This window comes from Giraffa tippelskirchi, chromosome 1 (assembly GCF_054371585.1).
Source record: "Giraffa tippelskirchi isolate mGirTip1 chromosome 1, T2T-mGirTip1v1.2.pri, whole genome shotgun sequence".
Taxonomy (NCBI): Eukaryota; Metazoa; Chordata; class Mammalia; order Artiodactyla; family Giraffidae; genus Giraffa; species Giraffa tippelskirchi.
This window is the reverse complement of record NC_137275.1, coordinates 6,877,142-6,898,452: the sequence shown is the minus strand read 5'-3', so window position 1 is coordinate 6,898,452 and position 21,311 is coordinate 6,877,142. Positions and strand designations below refer to the sequence as shown.

General features: G+C 43.8%; 1 protein-coding gene across 2 annotated transcripts in view; it reads left to right on the top strand.

Moving 5' to 3' along the window:
• Positions 1-386: 386 nt before the first annotated feature.
• Positions 387-21,311, top strand: part of C1QTNF7 (C1q and TNF related 7) — a 135,017-nt gene continuing 114,092 nt past the window's right edge. Inside the window, exon 1 of one of the 2 annotated variants that reach the window (XM_081596219.1) lies at positions 387-608. In XM_081596219.1, the coding sequence (XP_081452345.1) occupies positions 587-608 (22 nt within the window). In that variant the 5' untranslated portion in view covers positions 387-586. Of the gene's footprint in view, positions 609-811; positions 952-21,311 lie in introns of those variants that run through there. The other variant, XM_081596137.1, reaches the window with a different exon arrangement.

Genomic DNA, 21,311 nt, shown 5'->3' with positions numbered 1-21,311 from the left:
ACACAATTTCACTAGCATCACTGTTCCATAAATAGGGACCTAAACTTTCCTGTGTGCTATTTGTTTCCAATGAAGTGATACCGCTTGGTCTTAAGGCATCACTTTAAAAGGCAAAAGCCACTTGAAGGAACATGGTGAGGAGAACAATGGATAAAAGAGAGAAATAGAAGCTTTTAGATATCTGAAACCCTCGCTTTTCATTTGCCTCAGCCTGGGGTTTGCAGGACGTCACCCACTCCCACTCATTCCTAACGAGAGTATATATTAAGCTCTTTGAAATGTGAGTATTATGGGAAGGATCACAGTTGCTTTAAATTATAGAAGTTGGCAAGTGCCTGGGAGGAGCAGGAGGTTGTTTAAACCGAGAAAGACAGTTGCAAAACTTTGTACAACAGTATGAGCTCCAAGCTTCAAAAGTATTCTCACTCGCGGACCAGCACTTTATTTTTCATCAAGCTATTTTTTGAATTGTTTTGAAGCCGCTTCAAATAATAAACACATATTTCTGCTGGAAACATTGTTTAATGGTTTCTGAATTCATGGGACAAGAGAAGCAAGAAAGCCTCATGATTTGGTGGAAGGTTTGATGTCAACAATGCCTAGAAAAGGTAAGCTTCCCTTTTCACTGTCTTTTTTCTCTATTTTCTTCCCACCCCTCTCCTATTGGCTTTCATCAGCAATATTTACTGAAAGGATTTAAGACAGCTACTTGTAGAGAAATGGGGAACTTGTAGAAAGTATGTCAACAAATGATAAGTCAGAGGTTGGAAATCCTCAGCTGTGGTGTTTTCTCCTCCTTTCTATTCCGCTTGTCACAGGAACCTCTATGAACCATTTTTGAGTACATGAAAAATGCCATTTCTCTCAGAAATTGTGTGCAGGTCTTCAAAAATCTTCAATCTGATGTGCCTAGCATTTGCCAGTGTGCTGATGGGCTCATGTATTGCCAAGGTCAGTGTGTCTATGTTTTCTTATCCCGTCATAGGCAATTTAACTTCCGAAACCGTGATCTTGCTATTAACTCAGAAATCTTTCTCATGGAAGACTGTAACATTAGTCCAGAAATTCTCTGAAGTGTGCTTACTCTGAATTCTTATAAGCTTGTTCTGCAGACTACGTTTTTTAAAAGTTAAATAAATCGTTTGACTTCTCTTCTGGAGTGACACAAAAGGATCGTTACAGATATTATGTCCTGGGCAGGGAGAAAGAGTTCAACTCAAAATCTGTGAAGTCTCGGTTGACAGGCAGTGCTATCAACTGAATCGGGTGACTGCATCTTCTTGGTTCTGCCTCAGAAGCAGGTAGGAGGCAGAGAGGTTAAGACAGTCCTGTTTTTCTGTGCCGGGATCGTAGGAGAAGCATCTTGTGGTTTTAGATGGAGGGGAACGTAAGTGATGTGTGTTTCTGTTTCCTTGAGAAAGTCTCTGATATCAGTGTTGCCATCATTTCAAGAGAGAGCTCCAGGTGCTAAAAACTAGATACAGAAAAAAGAGATTTGCAAATTTCCCCCCACCGGCAGGTTGAGATTTTATCAGAGCTCACATTGATTCCTCAGGTTAGAAAACCCTGTGCGTTTGCTGGAGTCTGAGTGGTTTGGGACACCAAGGCGACCTCGATCTGTGAAACCCACTGTTGGCAGAAACTGATCACAGGTCGGTCAGGCCTGGGTGAGAAAGTGGGGTGCTACCCGGGAGCCCTGGTTCTCCGCGTCCAAAGGGCTCTACCCGCTTTTCGGGTACCAGCGGTTGATCTGTTTCTGGAAAGCTTTTCCTTCTGCGTCAAATTCTAATGACACAAGTGGATTACAGCAGCTTCCCCTGCCTTTGGGGGTTCTTGGGGATGGGAGAGAGATTAAGATCAGACGGAAGGACAGGGACTGTGGAAAACTGAGAAGGCAGCTCCATCAGCTCACTGGCAAGACGGTGGGGAAAGAGCTTAGTCTTTTTCTCTATCCATGTTTGTGAGTGGAGGAAGTCGGACCTCCGCCTTGCCCCTTCACTGTCCGGTTCCTTCCCGGACTTTCTCTGTTTCCCTCTCCCCCTCCTGGGCGATCCACGCCAGCCACGCAACCTCAAGAGGGGGAACAGTGGGTTGGACAGACAGGCCAGCATCTCCTCCTCTTGTCCTCTCCTGCCATTTCCAGGCCAGTTGGGGAAGCCCCCGCCCTATTTGGAGGGGGTCTCCAGGACCCCACCCCGTGACCTCATCGCAGGCAGCCAGAGAGCTGGGATGGCCAGGGGTTGCGTGGAGCCTGAGTGCACTCCGGGGATGGGTGCGGCCACGAGCGCGCGACGTGGCGTGAGGGACTCGCCGGGGAAGGAGCGCGCACTCCCCATCTCGGGCTCCCACGGACGCTGGCGGCATTTCTGGAAGCCAGAGCCCCCAGGCCCCGCCCTCTGGGCCCCGAGGAGGCCCCAAAGAAGTCCAAAACAAAAAGTCAATTAGAGTTGCTAATGAAGCCCCAAGCCAGATGACTCATCTGGGGCGCAGCCACTGGGGGCGGGAGTCGGGGTGTGGGGCTTTGTGATGAAACCTGGAAAAGACGGGTCAGGGTTGTCCCCAGAAAGGATGCTGAGGTGCGGCCCAGTGTGACCTAATCTGCCTCCTCACCTCACAGAGGCTGGGACAGAGGCCACAACTGTGAGGGACAAGAGCGTTAACTAATGAACTGCCGGAATGCGAGCACCACGCTGTCTGAACCTTGAAAAGCGTTGGAACCAGACTTAGCCCAGGGTGCCAGCTACAGCCGCACACCCCGAGTCCGTGGATCCGGACCTGGGAAGCCCCAGACTAGGGAATCAGCCCCTCGGGTGCCTGGGGAGGAGACACTATTGCAACTCAATAGACCTTAATTATGTGTTCACAGAGTGCCAAAAGCTTTGCCAAGGCTCTTTGAACTTGGCCCTTGATGAAGACACCAAGTGGTAACAGCCTGGAAGGTTTATGGAAAACTTAAGAGGGGGCTTTGTAAATCAGCCTGCTGAAATCAAAGAGAGCTTCTAGTTGCATCTGAACTAGACCTTGGAGGAGGAGTGAAATATCATGGGAGAGACCACAGGGGCAAGAGCATCTAGGCAGAAGCCGAGGAGCAAAGAGAGATTAAGGGTCATGGCTGCTCCCAGGGAGGTGGTGAGGCTCTGTTTCCCCAAGTGTATTTCAGGTCAGTTTCATCGGTCATTAATAAGAGGATAATGGAAAGTACCTCCTGGTCAGGCAAATTTGGGAAAGCATAAAACTGTACACCGCAGAGGACCAGAACTCAGGCTGTAGGGTCACAAACATGTGACTTCAAATCCCAGCTCCACCCCTTAATTGCATTGTGAACTTGGACCCAGATCGCTCCATCTGTCAAGTGAGGACCATTATTTGCATTCTTATGAGGATACGTGAAGGATTTAATTAGAGAGTTAATGAAAAAGGCCTACTATCAAAGTGTCTGGCAAAGTGTCATGGGGCCAAAGTGTCTGGCCCATGAATGTTAGTTATTCTGATTAGTTATTAGATGCTACTTTCTTTGCTGCAGAAATTCTCATGTTTTGGTTCCTTGATTTGTCCTCTATCTCTCCATGAGTGGGTCATTAGAGTCTAATGTTTTCTAACTCATTAGAATATGAAACCACTTTTTTTTCCCCCAAAGAGTGTCACATATGGGGAACTTGGAATGCATGCTGGAGTGTGGTTGGGTTGGCCCAGTGAGTTGAGGCTACCGTGGCCTGTAAGCCCAGGAACTTTTCCAAGATTTAATTGAAATTCATCAGTCTTCACCAACTGCTGCATGAACAATCTTCCCTATTTCTATGAAACAGAAACCCCCAAACTGGGATTCTCCTATCAAAAGAAATTGAGTTTTTTTCCTTAAAACTATAGTCAACTTTTATAAGAGAAAAATAAGAGCAAAGCAAAGTCTTGTCCATTCTGACTTTCACACCTTAAAGGCCAACCTCTGCCTCTGGTTTGAGGGCCTGTATTTGGTGGGCAAAGGCAAGGGCATAAGCTAGAATAAAACACGACCCCATCTTCAAGGAGTCATCAGTCAGATTGTTCGGTCACTAAGTTGTGTCCGACTCTTTGTGACCCCATGGACTGCAGCACATCAGACTTCCCTGTCCTTTACCATCTCCCGGAGTTTGCTCAAACTCATGACCATTGAGTCAGAGACTCTAGCAATAAGGTAGAGAAAATAAAGTGTGTGTTCTCAGTTTTTAAATGCGAAATTAAGTTTACAAGGAAGAATATAGGAGGGGCACAAAGTGAATTCTATGACAGAGAGGCCTCAAGTCTCTGGAATGATCTGGGCAATAGGTAACTTTCTTTGACATTTACCAAGTGTGAGGAACAGTGCTAAGTACTTTACAATGATAACTCATGTGTACTTTATAAGGTTACAAGGTGGGTGTTGACTTGTCCATTTCACAGATGAACAAACTGAGCCCTAGAGAAATGCAGTAACCTGCCTGCAGTCTTCCGGGAAGTAGAGTATGGTCTCAAACTCAGGTCCATCTGAGTCTCTGTATCCCTCACCCAGGAAAGACACTTCAGAGGAGATAATGTGTCACTTGGCCTTGAAGTATGGATACAGACTAGTGGGAGGGGAATTTCAGGCAGTGAGACGAAAATTAACAAAGTCATGAAAGAGACCAGTATGCGGAGGGTCAGAAAATCCACCTGGTGGAACAAAGGGTGTGCATAGAAAGAAGAGGGAAATGAGCTCAAAAGCCTTGGTTAGATCTTAAAAGTTTTCATTGTCTGCGTGTTCAGTCGTGTTTGATTCTTTGCGACCCCATAGACTGTACCCCACCAAGTTCCTCTGTGCTTGGGATTTTCCAGGCAAGAATACTGGAGTGGGTTGCCATTTCCTGCTCCAGGTGATCTTCCTGACCCAGGGATCAAACCCTCATCTCTTGAGTCTCCTGCGTTGGCAGGTGGATTCTTTACCATTTTGGCACCTACAAGGACAGAAATTGATGTTTGGTGATGGATATTAACTAGACTTACTGTGGTATTTCACAATATATACAAATGTTGAATCATGATGTTGTACACCTAAAGCTAATAGAATGTTCTATGTTAATTATATCTGAATTAAAAAAGAGAAAAAAAAAAGAATTCTAAAAAAGAAAAAAAGAAAGAGTAGTTAGCTAGAAAATGCCTGAAAATACATTAAGAAAATGTAGGCAAATGTTGTTATAGAAATGTGTGATTAATAAAAATTTATGTTATTTTCTGGGGAAGAAAAAGACTTGGTTGGGAAAAAAAAAAATGATGTGGTTGGAATCAGATCACACAGAAAGCCTTGAATGCCAAACCACAAAGTTTAGATTTCTTTAATAGAGGAATCATTAAAACTTTGTAAACAAGAAAGTAACAGCCTGGCAGTGCTTTAGAGCAATAATTGAAGATGATTAATCAGTCTGTGCAGCAGGGGCAAAGAGGAAACCTCCAGTTACTAGGAAGCCCTGTTTGTCCAGGTGGGAGACAGCAGCTGTTTGTGCCAATAATCCCTAAGGGATGCGCATGCTTGTCAGACCCAGGCTCCTAAACCTGCTACCCCAAAGCCTTGACCACCACAGTGATCTTTCCAAGCAACGACCTTGAGGCCTCACTACATCCAGATTTAACCCTTAAAATGACAGGGGGCGGAATGGAAGGAGCAAGAGGGGCTGGCAGACCTCCGAGGACCTTCTCAGGTTTCAGACTCCACAGAGCTAAAAACTCTGAGCCCTTTTATGGACATCATTACCCACATATTTCACCATTCAATTACCAGTTTCCAGACTTGTTCATATCAAACAGGCCTGCTTCCAAAAGAACTTGAGAGTCTACAAAATTTTTATGAGTTTACAGCTATAGCAATTGCATAATAATGAGATTGGCATGCAGGGATTACAGGAGGGCATATTTTCATATATTCCTTCAGGAGAAATTTTCATCCGTCCTGCGTCTGTCTGCCTTTTGCAAAAATTCAGCTGTCCTCCTCTTGTGTCTGGGAACGCTTACTGTGGTGCAATACCACACCAGGATCTTGTGTGTTTTGGGTTTTTTTTTTTTTTTTGCTGTGCTGAGTCTTTGTTGCTGTGTGGGCTTTTCTCTAGTTGCAGTGAGCAGGGGCTACACTTCAGTTGCAGGACACAGGCTTCTCATTGCAATGACTTCTCTTATTGTGGGCTTCCTTGATGGCTCAGACGGTAAAGAATCTTCCCACAATGCAGGAGACCAGGGTTCTCTTATTGAGGAGCACAGGCCCTAGGGTGCTTGGGTTTCAGTAGTTGGCACGTGGGCTCAGTAGCTGCAATTCGTGAGCTGTAGAGCTCAGTCTCAATAGTTGTGGTTCACAGGCTTTGTTGCTCCACAGCATGTGGGATCTTCCCAGATGGCAGGCAGATTCTTAACCGCTGAGCCACCAGGGAAGTCCCCTTGTGGTGCTTTGAATAATAGATACTCGTGCCAGGGTCCTGTGACTCCCAGCAGCTCCCACATAGGAAATGGCAGCCCACTCCAGTACTCTTGCTTGAAGAATCCCATGGACAGAGAAGCCTGACGGGATGGGGTCCATGGGGTCGCAAAGAGTTGAACACGACTGAAGTGACTTAGCACTCAGCACTCAGCTCCCACAGAGGGTGAGCTTCAGAGAGCAGGAATGAAATCATCTTTATATTTTCCAATGCCTTACAGCTGTAGTAGATCTGAATCAGTCTACAAACACAGGTCTGCAAGAAATCTCTCCATTTTTCCATTGTATTTCGCATAACTTAAATCTGGTTCCAAGAGATCGTGGCAGCAGGAAGTTTAGTTTCAGAAGTAATCAGGCTCCTACCCCCGCCGTCACCAGAACTGGGGAGGTCTTCCTTCAGGTCACTGTGCCCTCTCTTAGAAATTGCCTGTCCCTTTGATGTCTGTGGACTTTGCTTTCCAGCCCTGCTTAGGAAGTGACGGTCATTGTCCAGCCAGGAAGCTGGGGTCTGAGTGATCCTCGGCAGTCCTGTCCTCTGCGGTCTGGCCACACAGTGTTTCCACTTCTCACAGATGCCCGGGTCCCCGACCCCAGGCCTTCCGGGTCTGCAGAAATCGCCCATCAAAGGCCCTGCATTCTTCCCTTTCCCAGCATCTACTCTTGGACTTGGGCTTCAGGAAAGAAAGGAAAAATATTATTTTCAAGAAATGTCTGCTTCCTGCTCTGCTTGTATAACCTTGAAACAAAGAAGCCCAAAGAGCCAGATAACCTTCTTGCAACACGTTGGGAGTGGAGAACACACATGAATAAATATTTCCCTGTTATTTTGTCACATAACCCAACAGGTATTCAGTAATGGCTAGTAGACTACATCTTCTGATGATTGATGAAATGGCATCTCCAAAGTTGCTCAGTTGATCACTAGAGCTTATCAGGCTTTTCATTAAGAACCTACTATGTGCCAGTACCTTGCATCTACTGTCTACCTGTCCCCATTTTTCAGATGGGAGAGGTGGATCACTTGCTTAACATCCTATGAGCACTGTGAGGTGACATAGGTATTTAAACTCCAGTTGTACCCATCTCCAAAACCCACACCCTTCCCACCCGGCCACATGGGCTTCTGGCAAGGATTCCTAATTCTCTAACTAGCAGTTCAAAGCCCTGTTATTGACTCATCCGAGAGTAGACATTTCCAATTAACACTTTTTATATTCAATTTGGTAACATATAGTTGATTTACAATGTGCTAATTTCTGCTGTAGAGCAAAGTGATGCAGTTATGCATACACACACACATATATATAAACATTTTTCGTATTCTTTTCCATGGTGATTTATCACAAGGTATTGAATCTAGTTCCCCAAGCGGTAGGACCTTGTTGTTTACCCATTCTCTGTATAATAGTTTGCCTCTGCTAACCCCAAACTCCCAATCCATCCCTTCCCAACTTCCTCTCCCTTGGCAACCTATAGATCTGTTCTCTATATAGACGTTTATTTTAAGCAGACATTTTTTTCACCATGAACATAGTTTGACTCTGTTTGAAATACTGACAATCTCATGGAATGGCTTTTTACCCCATCTCATCAGTCATCCTTGAGGCAGCAGGGATGGAGACTTAATCCTATTTGAAAGATGACAGCAAGGCAAAGTGACTTGTCCACGGCCAAAGGACTAGAAGGGAGCTCAAAGTCCCACATGACACATGACAAATGTGTCAGTCTATCTCCCCAGCAAGGGGCGGGAGTTAGTCCTAATTAATCAAAAGTTAGCTAGAAGACAGTGTTAAATATTTGCACGTTTAGTGCCTGCTCATACCACCAATAACAGAAAACCATAGCTGACCTTGTTGCCTTAAAATGCATCCTGCTAGATGTACACGAATGATATTTGAGAGGTGTCATTAAAGCTTCAGTTGGTTGCCTTGCCAGTTGGCAGCATCCTCAAACCAGGTTACTCTCTTAAACTGGTAAGTTATTTTTTTCGGTTTCTTTCTTGCACCTTTAATTTTTTTGGAAAAAGACTTCTTTAAGTAACTTTGACCCCAGGCCACTGTAAAATCTAATTTGAAATTGGTAGCATCTCAGTGTAGGGATTCTTTGAATTACCAACCTATTTTATTTTATCACGGGTGTTCATACCCATTCCTCAGATCCTTCACCTCACCTCTTTTCCTTCCCAATAAAGACCACATTCCTTGGTATGATCCTGGGGTGCGGGTCTTGAAAATCTGTCTCTTGCCACCTTCCCTGTCCCATTTACCTCTACTGCTGGGCTCCATATATTCATAAACCCGCATATACCAAATACCAGGGACTGGGTGGTTTAAACACCAGAAATTGATTCTCTCACAGTTCTGGAAGCTAGAAGTTCAAGACCAAGGTGCCATAGGTTTGATTCCTTCTGAGGCCTCTCTCCTTGGCTTGCAGACAGCTGCTTTCTCACTGTGTCCTCATGTGGTCATTTTTCTGTAGAGAGCATGTGGCCAAGTTCCCCTTCTTACAAGGACACCAGTCAGACCAGATTAGGGCCCAACCTCAGGGCCTCATTTTAACTTGATCGCCCCCATTAGAGGCCTTGTCTCCAAGTACAGTCACGTGGTGAGTTACTTCAATAGGTGACTTTCAAGGAAGCCCAATTCGCTGCAGAACACCCCAAAAGCTATGCACAGTGAAGTCATCACAGTTTCTCAGTCCTTCCTTCTCTCCATGTGACATAGGTCTAAAGAATCAAATCTGTTCCCTTTGCATGAATTATGTTGAACCGTATGCAATGGATGACCATCAACCATTCTATTGCGTGCGTGCTGTGTGCTAAGTCGCTCAATCATGCCTGATTCTTTACTACCCTTTGGACAGTAGTCCACCAGACTCCTCAGTCCATGGGATTCCCCGGGCAAGGATACTGGAATGAGCTGCCATGTCCTCCTCTAAGGGATCTTCCCGATGCAGGGATCAAACCTGCATTGGCATGTTCTTTACCACTAGAGCCACCTGGGAAGCCCTAACCATTCTATTACCTACACAAAATGGCAGTTTTATTTAACTCCAGTATAATCTAGAGACTTAAAAACTCTCATTTCCTGAAAACAATTTATGTACAAAGTCCTTATAATATTACAGAAATTGTCATATTTCCGTCCTCCTGTCTGTTTTTGAGTCTAAGGTTAAATGGCCCCAGACAAACTTTGAGAATTTATCCACACTACAAACCCCACCTTCAGCTTCAACACCAATCATAGCAAAATGTTCATTCTTAGTAAAGCAGCCCTGGGCTTCCCTTGTGGCTTAGCTGGTAAAGAATCCACCTGCAATGTGGGAGACCTGGGTTCAATCCTTGTGTTGGGAAGATCCCCTGGAGGAGAGAAAGGCTACCCACTCCAGTATTCTGGCCTGGAGAATTCCATGGACTGTATAGTCCCTGGGGTCGCAAAGAGTTGGACACAACTGAGCTACTTTCACTTTCCGTTAAAATACCCCCGGTCACCAGAAAATTCTTTCTTATGCTGGAATCTGACCCTTTTAAATGTTTCTCCACTGGCCTTGTTCTATTTTTAGAAGTAGCAAGAATTCCACCACTTTCCTCTGGCTTCTTAAATATTTAAAGACCATCATCACCTGCCTTCCTAACCCTCTCCAGGTTCTCCCTGGACTTGCAGGGAGAAATTTCCCTGATGCTATATAGTTCACCAAACATACTCACACACCTCTTGAAATGACATCCAGACCTTGACACAGGATACCAGATGACTTTCACAGTCAGTGCTAACTCCTTATCAGTTTCCTGGGATGAGTAGCAGCTGTGCAGAGACCTGTGTGGAGAAATAATCTGAACCCAATCTAGGGTTCATAGAAAAGAATGTAAAATTCAATTATCGATAACTTAAGGAGGATCAGATAGTCTCCAGAACTGCTTTAACTATTAATACTACACTGGACACTGTCTAATGGTCCAGGTCACAGGGGAGCTATTTCTCTCTGTGATTTAAATACTCTGTTTTCCTTAATGCTAAATTTGCATCAGCTTTGCTAGTCAGTCCATTTCGGAAAAAAAGATCAAGTATGTTGCTCAGATTATCTCTTTCCAGCGTTGTCTCTTGCTGTGGAGCACAGGCTCTCGGGTGTGGGTTTCACTAGTTGCAGTTCCTGGGCTCTCGAGCACACACAGGCTCAATAATTGTGCTGCACAGGCTTAGTTGCTCTGAGACATATGAGATCTTCCCAACCAGGGATTGAATCCGTGTCTCCTGCATTTGGCAGACATTCTTTAGCACTGAGCCACCAGGGAAGCCCCAGATTATTCTTTCAATTTAGTTGTAGCAAAGCAGGTTTTCATCTATGCTGTGGTTCTGCCTTTCTTTCTAGTGAACTAAAAAGAATGAGGTATCTGGAATTGTGACCTCCGGGTATGACATGTTCAGTCCTAATCCTTCCTGGCTGTGTGATTGTGGGCAAGTTATCTGAACACTCTGAGCCTCGGGTCATCATTGAAAATGAGAACAATAAATATCTACTCCAGCGGACCCACTGGTATCTTAAGTAAAATATTATAGGAGAAAACGTTTGTAAGTCAGAAGATGAAATACAAATACTAGTTAGTGTCAGGAGCTGTTAGTTTTGGCCAGCCAGCTCATTTTTGACCTCGGCCTCTTTGTTTGGGGGGATTTCTTCTCAACGGACAAACTGACATCTTCTCTTGTTGTTGTTCAGTCGCTCAGTCGTGTCTGACTCTTTGTGACCCCATGACTGCAGCATGCCAGGCTCCTCTGTCCGTCACTATCTCCTGGATTTTGCTCAGATTCATGTCCACTGTGTAGGTGATGCCATCCAACTGTCTCATCCTCTGCCGCCCCCTTCTCCTGTAGCCTTCAATCTTTCCCAACATCAGAGTCTTTTCCAATGAGTCAGCTCTTGGGGATTAAAAACAAAAGTATAAGCAAGAGGCGTGGACACACACTAGGTACTCAGTGAATGGACTTGCACGAGAATATAAACTTGTCAAGGGAAAGAATTTTGGCCAAGACCGAAGTGTTTCCACTGGGTTGTCAAAGTGAAATCCAGAGTGCCTTTCCCTGGTTGTTTTGATTATTCAAGGTCAAAGATGTTTGGTTTGGGATGATTTGTGCTTCCCATCTGCTTACACAAATCAACATTGATGACCTAATGCTTTTGCCTGAAAAGCAAATATACTCATCTCTCTGGATGTTGTCAGCAACACGTTATCATAGCTCTGTACAGTTACAACTGGACATAGAACAACAGACTGGTTCCAAATAGGAAAAGGAGTACATCAAGCCTGTATATTGTCACCCTGCTTATTTAACTCATATGCAGAGTACATCACGAGAAATGCTGGGCTGGAGGAAGCACAAGCTGGAATCAAGATGGCCAGCAGAAATATCAATAACCTCAGATATGCAGATGACACCACCCTTATGGCAGAAAGTGAAGAAGAACTAAAGAGCCTCTGTTGGTGGGAATGCAAACTAGTACAGCCACTATGGAGAACAGTGTGGAGATTCCTTAAAAAACTGGGAATAGAACTGCCATATGACCCAGCAATCCCACTGCTGGGCATATACACCGAGGAAACCAGAATTGAAAGAGACGCGTGTACCCCAATGTTCATCGCAGCACTGTTTACAATAGCCAGGACATGGAAGCAACCTAGATGTCCATCAGCAGACGAATGGATAAGGAAGCTGTGGTACATATACACAATGGAATATTACTCAGCCATTAAAAAAAATACATTTGAATCGGTTCTACTGAGATGGATGAAACTGGAGCCCTTTATACAGAGTGAAGTAAGCCAGAAAGAAAAACAACAATACAGTATACTAATGCATATATATGGAATTTGAAAGATGGTAACGATAACCCTATAAGCGAGACAGAATAAGAGACACAGATGCATGGAACAATTTTATGGACTCTGAGGGAGAAGGTGAGGGTGGGACGTTCTGGGAGAATAGCATTGAAACATGTATATTATCATATGTGAAACAGAACACCATTCCATGTTCGATGCATGTGACAAGGGCTCAGGGCCGGGGCAATGGGATGATCCAGAAGGATGGGATGGGGAGGGAGGTGGGTGGGGGGTCCAGGAAGGGGAACACATGTAAACCCATGGCTGATTCATGTCAATGTATGGCAAAAACTATTACAATATTGTAAAGTAATTAGCCCCCAACTAAAATAAATAAATTTATAAAAAAAAAAAGAAAGAAAGTGAAAGTGGAGCATGAAAAATTTGGCTTAAAGCTCAACATTCAGAAAACTAAGATCATGGCATCTGGTCCCATCACTTCATGGGAAATAGATGGGGAAACAGTGGAAACAGTGAGAGACTTTATTTTGGGGGGCTCCAAAATCACTATAGATGGTTACTGCAGCCATGAAATTAAAAGACTATTACTCCTTGGAAGGAAAGTTATCACCAACCTAGACAGCATATTAAAAAGTAGAGACATTACTTTGCCGACAAAGGTCCGACTAGTCAAGGCTATGGTTTTTCCAGCAGTCATGTATGGATGTGAGAGTTGGACTACAAAGAAAGCTGAGTGCTGAAGAATTGATGCTTTTGAACTGTGGTGTTGGAGAAGATTCTTGAGAGTCCCTTGGACTGCAAGGAGATCCAACCAGTCCATCCTAAAGGATATCAGTCCTGGGTGTTCACTGGAAGGTCTGATGTTGAACCTGAAACTCCAATATTTTAGCCACCTGATGTGAAGAGCTGACTCATTGGAAAAGACCCTGATGCTGGGTAAGATTGAGGGCAGGAAGAGAAGGGGATGACAGAGGATGAAATGGTTGGATGGCATCACCAACTCAATGGATGTGAGTTCAGGTGGACTCCAGGAGTTGGTGATGAACAGGAAGGCCTGGTGTGCTGCAGCTCATGTGGTCGCAAAGAGTCGGACACAACTGAGTGACTGAACTGAACTGAATACCATACACTCCATCAGAGGCCACATCCAACATCTACAAAGTGGCCAAGACCCAGGGGGCCTGAAACTACACTCTCCAAATAACATGGGTGGTCATCACCCACTCCCGTAGTGGTCTCCAGGGTTAATGTAGCTCTAAGGTACCAGATTGTCAATTTTTATTTTTCAGGAAAATCCACATACCTGGTGGTTTATGTGGCATGTTCCCATTTTAAAAACAATTGCTGTGAACTATTACATCTAGAATGGATAAACAACAAGGTTTTAATTGATAGCACAGGGAACTGTAATCAATATCCTGTGATAAGCTATAATGGGAAAGAACCTTAAAAAGAAGAATGTGTACTAGTGAAAAAAAAAATACTTGCTGTGTCTTGGACCTATAGAAAAGACAATGTCATATTGTTCAATCTAATACAATCTAGAGACGTAAAACGAGTTCCCATTTGTTTTTTCTATGTGAGAAATCTCAAGAGCCCTCACTCTCCAAAAAAATTTTTTAAATTAACATTCATACATGAACTATTAATAACAGCTAACAGAGAGTGCTTCCTACCCAGAGGCATGCTTCTAAGCAAACCCTCTTCAAATCTTCCCAACACACCAGTCAGGCTGGTACTATGTTTAACCCTATTTTACAAATGAGACCCAAAGCCTTGCCATCAGTTAGCAGTGACACATATGTGACTTCCCTGGTGGCTCAGACAGTAAAGAATCTGCCTGCAAAGCAGGAGACCCAGGTTCAATCCATGGGTAGGGAAGATCCCCTGGAGAAGGGAATGGCTATCTATTCCAGCATTCTTGCCTGGAGAACTCTGTGGACAGAGGAGCCTGGCAGGCTACAGTCTATAGGGTTGTAGAGTCAGACACGACTGATTTACAAATGAGACCCAAAGCCTCACTGTCAGTTAACAGTGACACATATGTACATGAATACACAATCCCCTTGCCAACAGAGCCGAAGTCCTCTGTCTCTTGAATTTCAGGAAGAAATTTAAAGTGTGTGTTACTGCTCACATGCCCAGAGATGGCAGATTGGGGTGAACAATGATTCTCCTGGCCTCTTCTGGTGACTTTAAAGCTCTGTTCTCTACATCTGTGTCTCTTTCGCTGTCTCGCATACAGGGTTATCTTTACCAATTTACTAAATTCCATATATATGTGTTAGTATACTGTATTGGTGTTTTTTTTCCTGGTTTACTTCACTCTGTATAATAGGCTCCAGTTTCATCCACCTCATTAGAATTGATTCGAATGTATTCTTTTTAATGGCTGAGTAATATTCCATTGTGTATATGTACCACAGCTTCATTATCCATTTGTCTGATGATGGACATCTAGATTGCTTCCATGTCCTGGCTATTATAAACAGTGCTGCAGTGAACACTGGGGTACACGTGTCTCTTTCAATTCTGGTTTCCTCGGTGTGTATGCCCAGCGGTGGGATTGCTGGGTCATATGGCAGTTCTATTACCAGTTTTTTGAGGCATCTCCACACTGTTCTCCATAGCGGCTGTACTAGTTTTCATTCCCACCAACAGTGTAATAGGGTTCCCTTTTCTCCACACCCTCTCCAGCATTTATTGCTTGTAGACTTTCGGATAGCAGCCATTCTGACGGGCATGAAAGGGTACCTCATCGTGGTTTTGATTTGCATTTTGAACTGTATTTTGTACACTATGGGAGAGGGCTAGGGCGGGATGATATGGGAGAATGGCATTGAAGCATGTAAATTATCATTTGTGAAATGAATCACCAGTCCAGGTTCGATGCATGATACAGGGTGCTCGGAGCTGGTGCACCGGGTTGACCCAGAGGAATGGGATGGAGAGGGAGGTGGGAGGGGGGTTCGGGAAGGGGAACACATTTACACCCATGGCAGATTCATGTCAGTGTATGGCAAAACCAATACAATATTTTAAAGTAAAAAATAGATACATAAATAAATTTAAGTTTAAAATAAATAAAAAAATAAAGCTCCATATGCCTCGTGGCAGTCCACTCAGGCAGTCATAACAGGGCAACACCATCAGCTGGGGGCTTAAACAACAGAAAAGTATTTCCTTGTGGTTCTGGAGGAGGGAAGTCCAAAATTCTCTTTCTGGCTTACGGGTGATCACCTTCCTGCTGAATCTTCACATGGCACAGAGAAAGAAAGAGACAGAGAGATCTGCTATAACGTCTCTTCCTCTTCTTATAAGGACACAAGTTCTGTTGGATCAGGGCCCCACGTTCATGACCTCATTTAACCTTAATGACCTTCTTAAAGGTCTTACCTCCAATTCCAGTCACATTGAAGATTTGAGGCTTCAATCTATGAATTTAGGGGTGAGGACACAACTAAATTGTTAACAGCCAATCTTTTTGTATGAATAATCAGTCTCTCCTGCCTTTTTATCTTTTCTGCCCTCACCCTCAAGCCTCTTCCCACCCAGCCTACATCATTCAGCCATTTCCCTCTTTCAACCCCATTGTTCGTGTCCTGCAATTCCTTAGTCAACATAGCTTCTCACTTTCTGTAACCTCCTCTTCACTCACTTCTCTCTCTCTCTCTTTTTTTTTTTTTTTGGCCCAACAGCATGTGGATCTATTTCCCAGCCAGAGATTGAACCCATAGTCCCTGCATTGGAAGTGCAGAGTCTTAACTACTGGACCACCAGGGAAGTCCTCATGCATTCTCCACTTATTTCTCTCTTCTTCTTTCTCAGCCTTTCTCTTTCATCGCAACTATCACCTTCTCCAAAGTCCTCCTCCCTCTTCATTTTCTTCTCACCTTCTCCACAACAACCCCTCAAGTCTAAATTCTGTGTTTTTGCTTGCTTGCCTCTACACTTCATACCCTGCAGGATGTCTGCCCCCATAAGTGGGTTGCCCCTGTTACTGAGTCCAAGATTGATCAGCTCATCACAAAAAGGCTAATGAATTAAGAAATGAGGTGTGGAGGCAAAGAATAGAGACTTTATTCAGAAAGCCAGCTGACAGAGAAGATGGCAGAAAACATCTCAAAATAACTATCTTATTGGGGTCTGGATGCCAGGTTCTTTTACTGAACTGGAAAGAAGAGCAGTGAGGAACTAAAGTCAAAAGACAGAATAAAGAGGGAGAGGCGATGAGGAAATAAAGTAAAAAGAGCCATCTGTCTTGCAAAACATCTCCAGGAATCACCAGCAACTGGGAAGGGATATGTTAGTCTCATCTTCCTTGCGGCCATTCACAGGTGAGCAGGGTCAGATTATCTCTCTGTGAGCTGAACAAAGGCACTGTAAGAGGCAGGCAGAGGGGCAGGGTCCCCTGAGGCAGGCCATTATGTGTGATTATAACAACAAACCTCTAAAACTTTGGCCATGTGATAAGAAGAGCTGATTCATCGGAAAAGACCTTGACTCTGGGAAAGATTGAGGGCAGGAAGAGAAGGGAGTGACAGAAGATGAAATTGTTGGATGGTATCATGGACTCAATGGACATGAGTTTGAGCAAACTCCGGGAGATAGTGAAGGACAGGGAAGCCTGACGTGCTGCAGTCCATGCGGTCACAAAGAGTCAGACATGACTGAGCAACTGAACAACAACAACAATAATAATAACAAAAGCAACACAAAGCAAGTCAAAGAAACAGTTCCAACATGGAATCAGAATTGGTTCTTCTCTGCAACACCCCGAGCAGTGTATGGGATGTAGCAGAAACCCTGTAAATGTCAGAATGCCCCAGCTACACAGGATTTGAAGCAAGTTAAAAGAAATGTGCAAAATGAAGCAGTCTAAGTGGAAATTAAAAAATCAAAGCCATGAGACAAAAGAGAAACAAACTATGTGAACCATAAGGCCCAATCTGGTTATTGTGATTGAGCGTGAAATTTCACTTCCTGGCAGCCAAACCCAGCGTCCTTTCAGACTTAAAGTGACCCATGTGTTCTCTGAGGAAAGGAAATGAAATCCGTCCCTCTTGCCCTGACCCGCGTCCTGCCCTGGAACAACTGTTTTCTCTGTATCTCAGCTTTCCTTTCAACATTCCATTCATCTCGCACTGACTATCCAGCCCCATATGGTGTTAAAAGCTCACTCAAATCCTATTTAGAATGTTGTTTTGTGTCGTAAAGAATGCAAACCTGATAATGAAGGCAGTTTGGAGTTGAAGTGGCTGCTAGGAGCTTCCTAAAGGAAAGCTGCAATCTTGGGTTGACCAGAAAGCTTACTGAATGAGGGTTCAAGCAACAGTTGTGTGGTTCATAGGAGAAAGATATCAGATAAAGGAAAGAAGGGGCGGGAGAAGGGAGGGAGGAAAGGGTTCTCCAAATCCTCTTTTGAAAATATTTATTTAATTGTTTGTTTGTTTGTTTATTTTTGACTTTTGATTGTGCTGGGTCTTCATTGCTGCATGCTAGCTTTTCTCCAGTTGGGCCGAGTAGGGCCTATTCTCTAGTTGGCAATGTACAGGCTTCTCACTGCAGTGGTTTCTCTTGTTGTCCAGCATGGACTCTGGAACTCGGGCTTCAGTAGTTGCGACACAAGGGCTTTGTTCCTCCAAGGCATGTGGGATTTGGATCAAACCAGTGTCCCTTGCATTACAAGGTGGATTCTTAACTATCAGACTACCAACGAAGCCCCAGTCTCTGAATTCTTTTCTACTTTCTTCTAAAGATATTGTTTCCACATCTTCCCTTACACTGCAGTCCTTCCCCTTTCCTGTGACTGTCACTTTCACTCTAACACCTACAGAGAAATCCTTATTTCCATCTCGGACTACCCTCCCCAACCCTCCATGAAAACCTAGTCCTTTATTTCTAGCACTTTCTCCGGAACATAGAATGTAAGCTCAGTTCAGTTCAGTCACTCAGTTGTGTCCGACTTTGTGATCCCACGGATTGCAGCACGCCAGGCCTCCCTGTCCATCACCAACTCCCGGAGTTTACCTAAACTCATGTCCATTGAGTCTGTGATGCCATCCAACCATCTCATTCTCTGTCATCCCCTTCTCCTCTGCCCTTAATCTTTCCCAGCATAAGAGTCTTTTCAAACAAGTCAGCTCTTCACATAAGGTAGCCAAAGTATTGGAGCTTCAGCTTCAACATCAGTCCTGCCAATGAACACCCAGGACTGATCTCCTTTAGAATGGACTGGTTGGATCTCCAACACCACAGTTCAAAAGCATCAATTCTTCTGTGCTCAGCGTTCTTTATAGTCCAACTCTCACTTCCATACATGATTACTGGAAAAACCATAGCCTTGACTAGAATGACCTTTGTTGGCAAAATAATGTCTCTTTTTAATTGTTTTAATGCCTTTTTAATATGCTGTCTAGGTTGGTCATAACTTTTCTTCCAAGGAGTAAGCATCTTTTTATTTCCTGGCTGCAGTCACCATCTGCAGTGATTTTGGAGCCCAAAAAAATGAAGTCTGCCACTGTTTCCACTGTTTCCCCATCTATTTGCCATGAAGTGATGGGACCGGATGCCATGATCTTTGTTTTCTGAATGTTGAGCTTTAAGCCAAATTTTCACTCTCCTCTTTCACTTTCATCAAGAGGCTCTTTAGTTCTTCTTCACTTTCTGCCATAAGGGTGGTGTCATCTGCATATCTGTGGTTATTGATATTTCTCCCGGCAATCTTGATTCCAGCTTGTGCTTCCTCCAGCCCAGCATTTCTCATGATGTACTCTGCATATAAGTTAAATAAGCAGGGTGACAATATACCTGATGTACCCCTTTTCCTATTTGGAACCAGTCTGTTGTTCTATGTCCAGTTCTAACTGTTGCTTCCTGACCTGCATACAGCTTTCTCAAGAGGCAGGTCAGGTGGTCTGGTATTCCTATCTCTTGAAGAATTTTCCACAGTTTATTGTGATCCACACAGTCAAAGGCTTTGGCATAGTCAATAAATCAGGAATAGATGTTCTTCTGGAACTCTCTTGCTTTTTCGATGATCCAAAATATGTTGGCAATTTGATCTCTGGTTCCTCTGCCTTTTCTAAAACCACCTTGAACATCTGGTAGTTCACGGTTCACGTATTGCTGAATCCTGGCTTGAAGAATTTTGAGCATTACTTTACTAGTGTGTGAGATGAGTGCAATTGTGTGGCAGTTTGAGCATTCTTTAGCATTGCCTTTCTTAGGGGTTGGAATGAAAACTGACCTTTTCCAGTCCTGTGGCCACTACTGAGTTTTCCAAATTTGCTGGCATATTGAATGCAGCACTTTCACAGCATCATCTGTCAGGATTTGAAATAGCTCAACTGGAATTCCATCACCTCCACTAGCTTTGTTCATAGTGATGCTTCCTAAGGCCCACTTGATTTCACATTCCAGGATGTCTGGCTCTAGGTGAGTTATCACACCATCATGATTATCTGGGTCGTGAAGATCTTTTTTATATAGTTCTTCTGTGTATTCTTGCCACCTCTTCTTAATATCTTCTGCTTCTGTTTGGTCCATACCATTTCAGTCCTTTATTGAGCTCATCTACCATCATCACAAAGTTTCTGTTTTGTTGCTAACTCAGCCATGACCCCAGGACATGTGTGATAACTAGTCAGTGCCTAAGACTATCACTGTTACTCTAGACTCTAGACAGCACATGTCAGTAGGTCATTTTCAAGCTGAAATAGAGGTGGCTTGGGTGGCCAGAGGATGGGAAGTATTAAACCAAAGCGCACAGACAAGGATGAAAGGTCTCACCCTGGAGATGGGAAAACTGATGGGAGATGTGAGAATGATTTCAGGTATTTGTCAATCCCTCTCGAGTAGAATTTTGGAAGCAGTTCTCTAAGATTTGGCATCAATTTCTTAGGTTTCTAATCCCAAGAGGGTTTGACCTGAGTTAAAATCACAGTTCTGTCATTTTTCTAGGCTTGTGTCCTTGGGGAACTAACTCTGTCCATCTCCACTTTTTTGATGTGAACAATTATGATAATAGCATACATCTGGTTGAGTTTGCCATGACCACATAACATGGTGCTCAATCAATCATAGCTAAGATGAATGTTCCTGGTACTTTTGTTGAAACACAATAAAAGAGAAAGCATTAGATATAGCAAGCTATTGTTTGGATCATAAGATCCAAAGATTTTCTTTCCTTTTTTCCTTCCCTCATTCTTTATGCACCACATCCATATTCAGTCATACCTTAAATTTCCATTCAGTAAGCTTTCTGATTAACCAGGAGTGGCAGATTTCCTCTAGCGATGTCAAAGCAACAGCTCCAGCTATAAATTGCCTTAATTACAGCACTTGCATCCTTTATTACCTAAAGCCACACTCTAAGAACAGGATTTGAATGAGACTGCAAAAGATATTCAGATGATATGAAATAGAGCTTTGAAAAATTATGTAAATAAAAGAAAGAGGGAGAGAGTCTTAGCTGTGGTTCTCAACCTTCACTGCACCTTAATCATCTGCAAGGGAGCTTTGAAAAACCCCAAAGCCCAGACTGCAACCCAGACCATTACATCATAACTCCTGATGCTGGAATTCAGGCATAAATTATTTTTAAAGTCCCTCAGTTGATTCTAATGTGCAGCCAAGGTTAAGAACTGCTGTTTTAGAGAAAGTTAGTTGCCAGTGGTGTAGAAAGTGGCAGAGTTGACGAGACTGGGTGTGTACGCAAGGTGTGAGCACATCGATAACGTCCTAGACTCTAGCGAGACCTTTCAGGAGAGCTCTGGGGTTAGAAATCAGGCTTGAAAGGAAGGACTGAGTGGCCAGGAAGAGTAGACAGCAGGCGCAGCTTAATCTTTCAGAAAATGTGGTGGAACCCAGAAAGGAAGAGTGAGGAAGATGGCTTGAGGAGTGAGCAACAGCAAAACAAGTTATTTCCAGAGTAGGGGAGACGTAAGCAAGTTTCAATCAAATATGAGTCTACCACATCTTACACACTTGCAATTTAAGTTTGGGGATATCTTTAAGAAAATG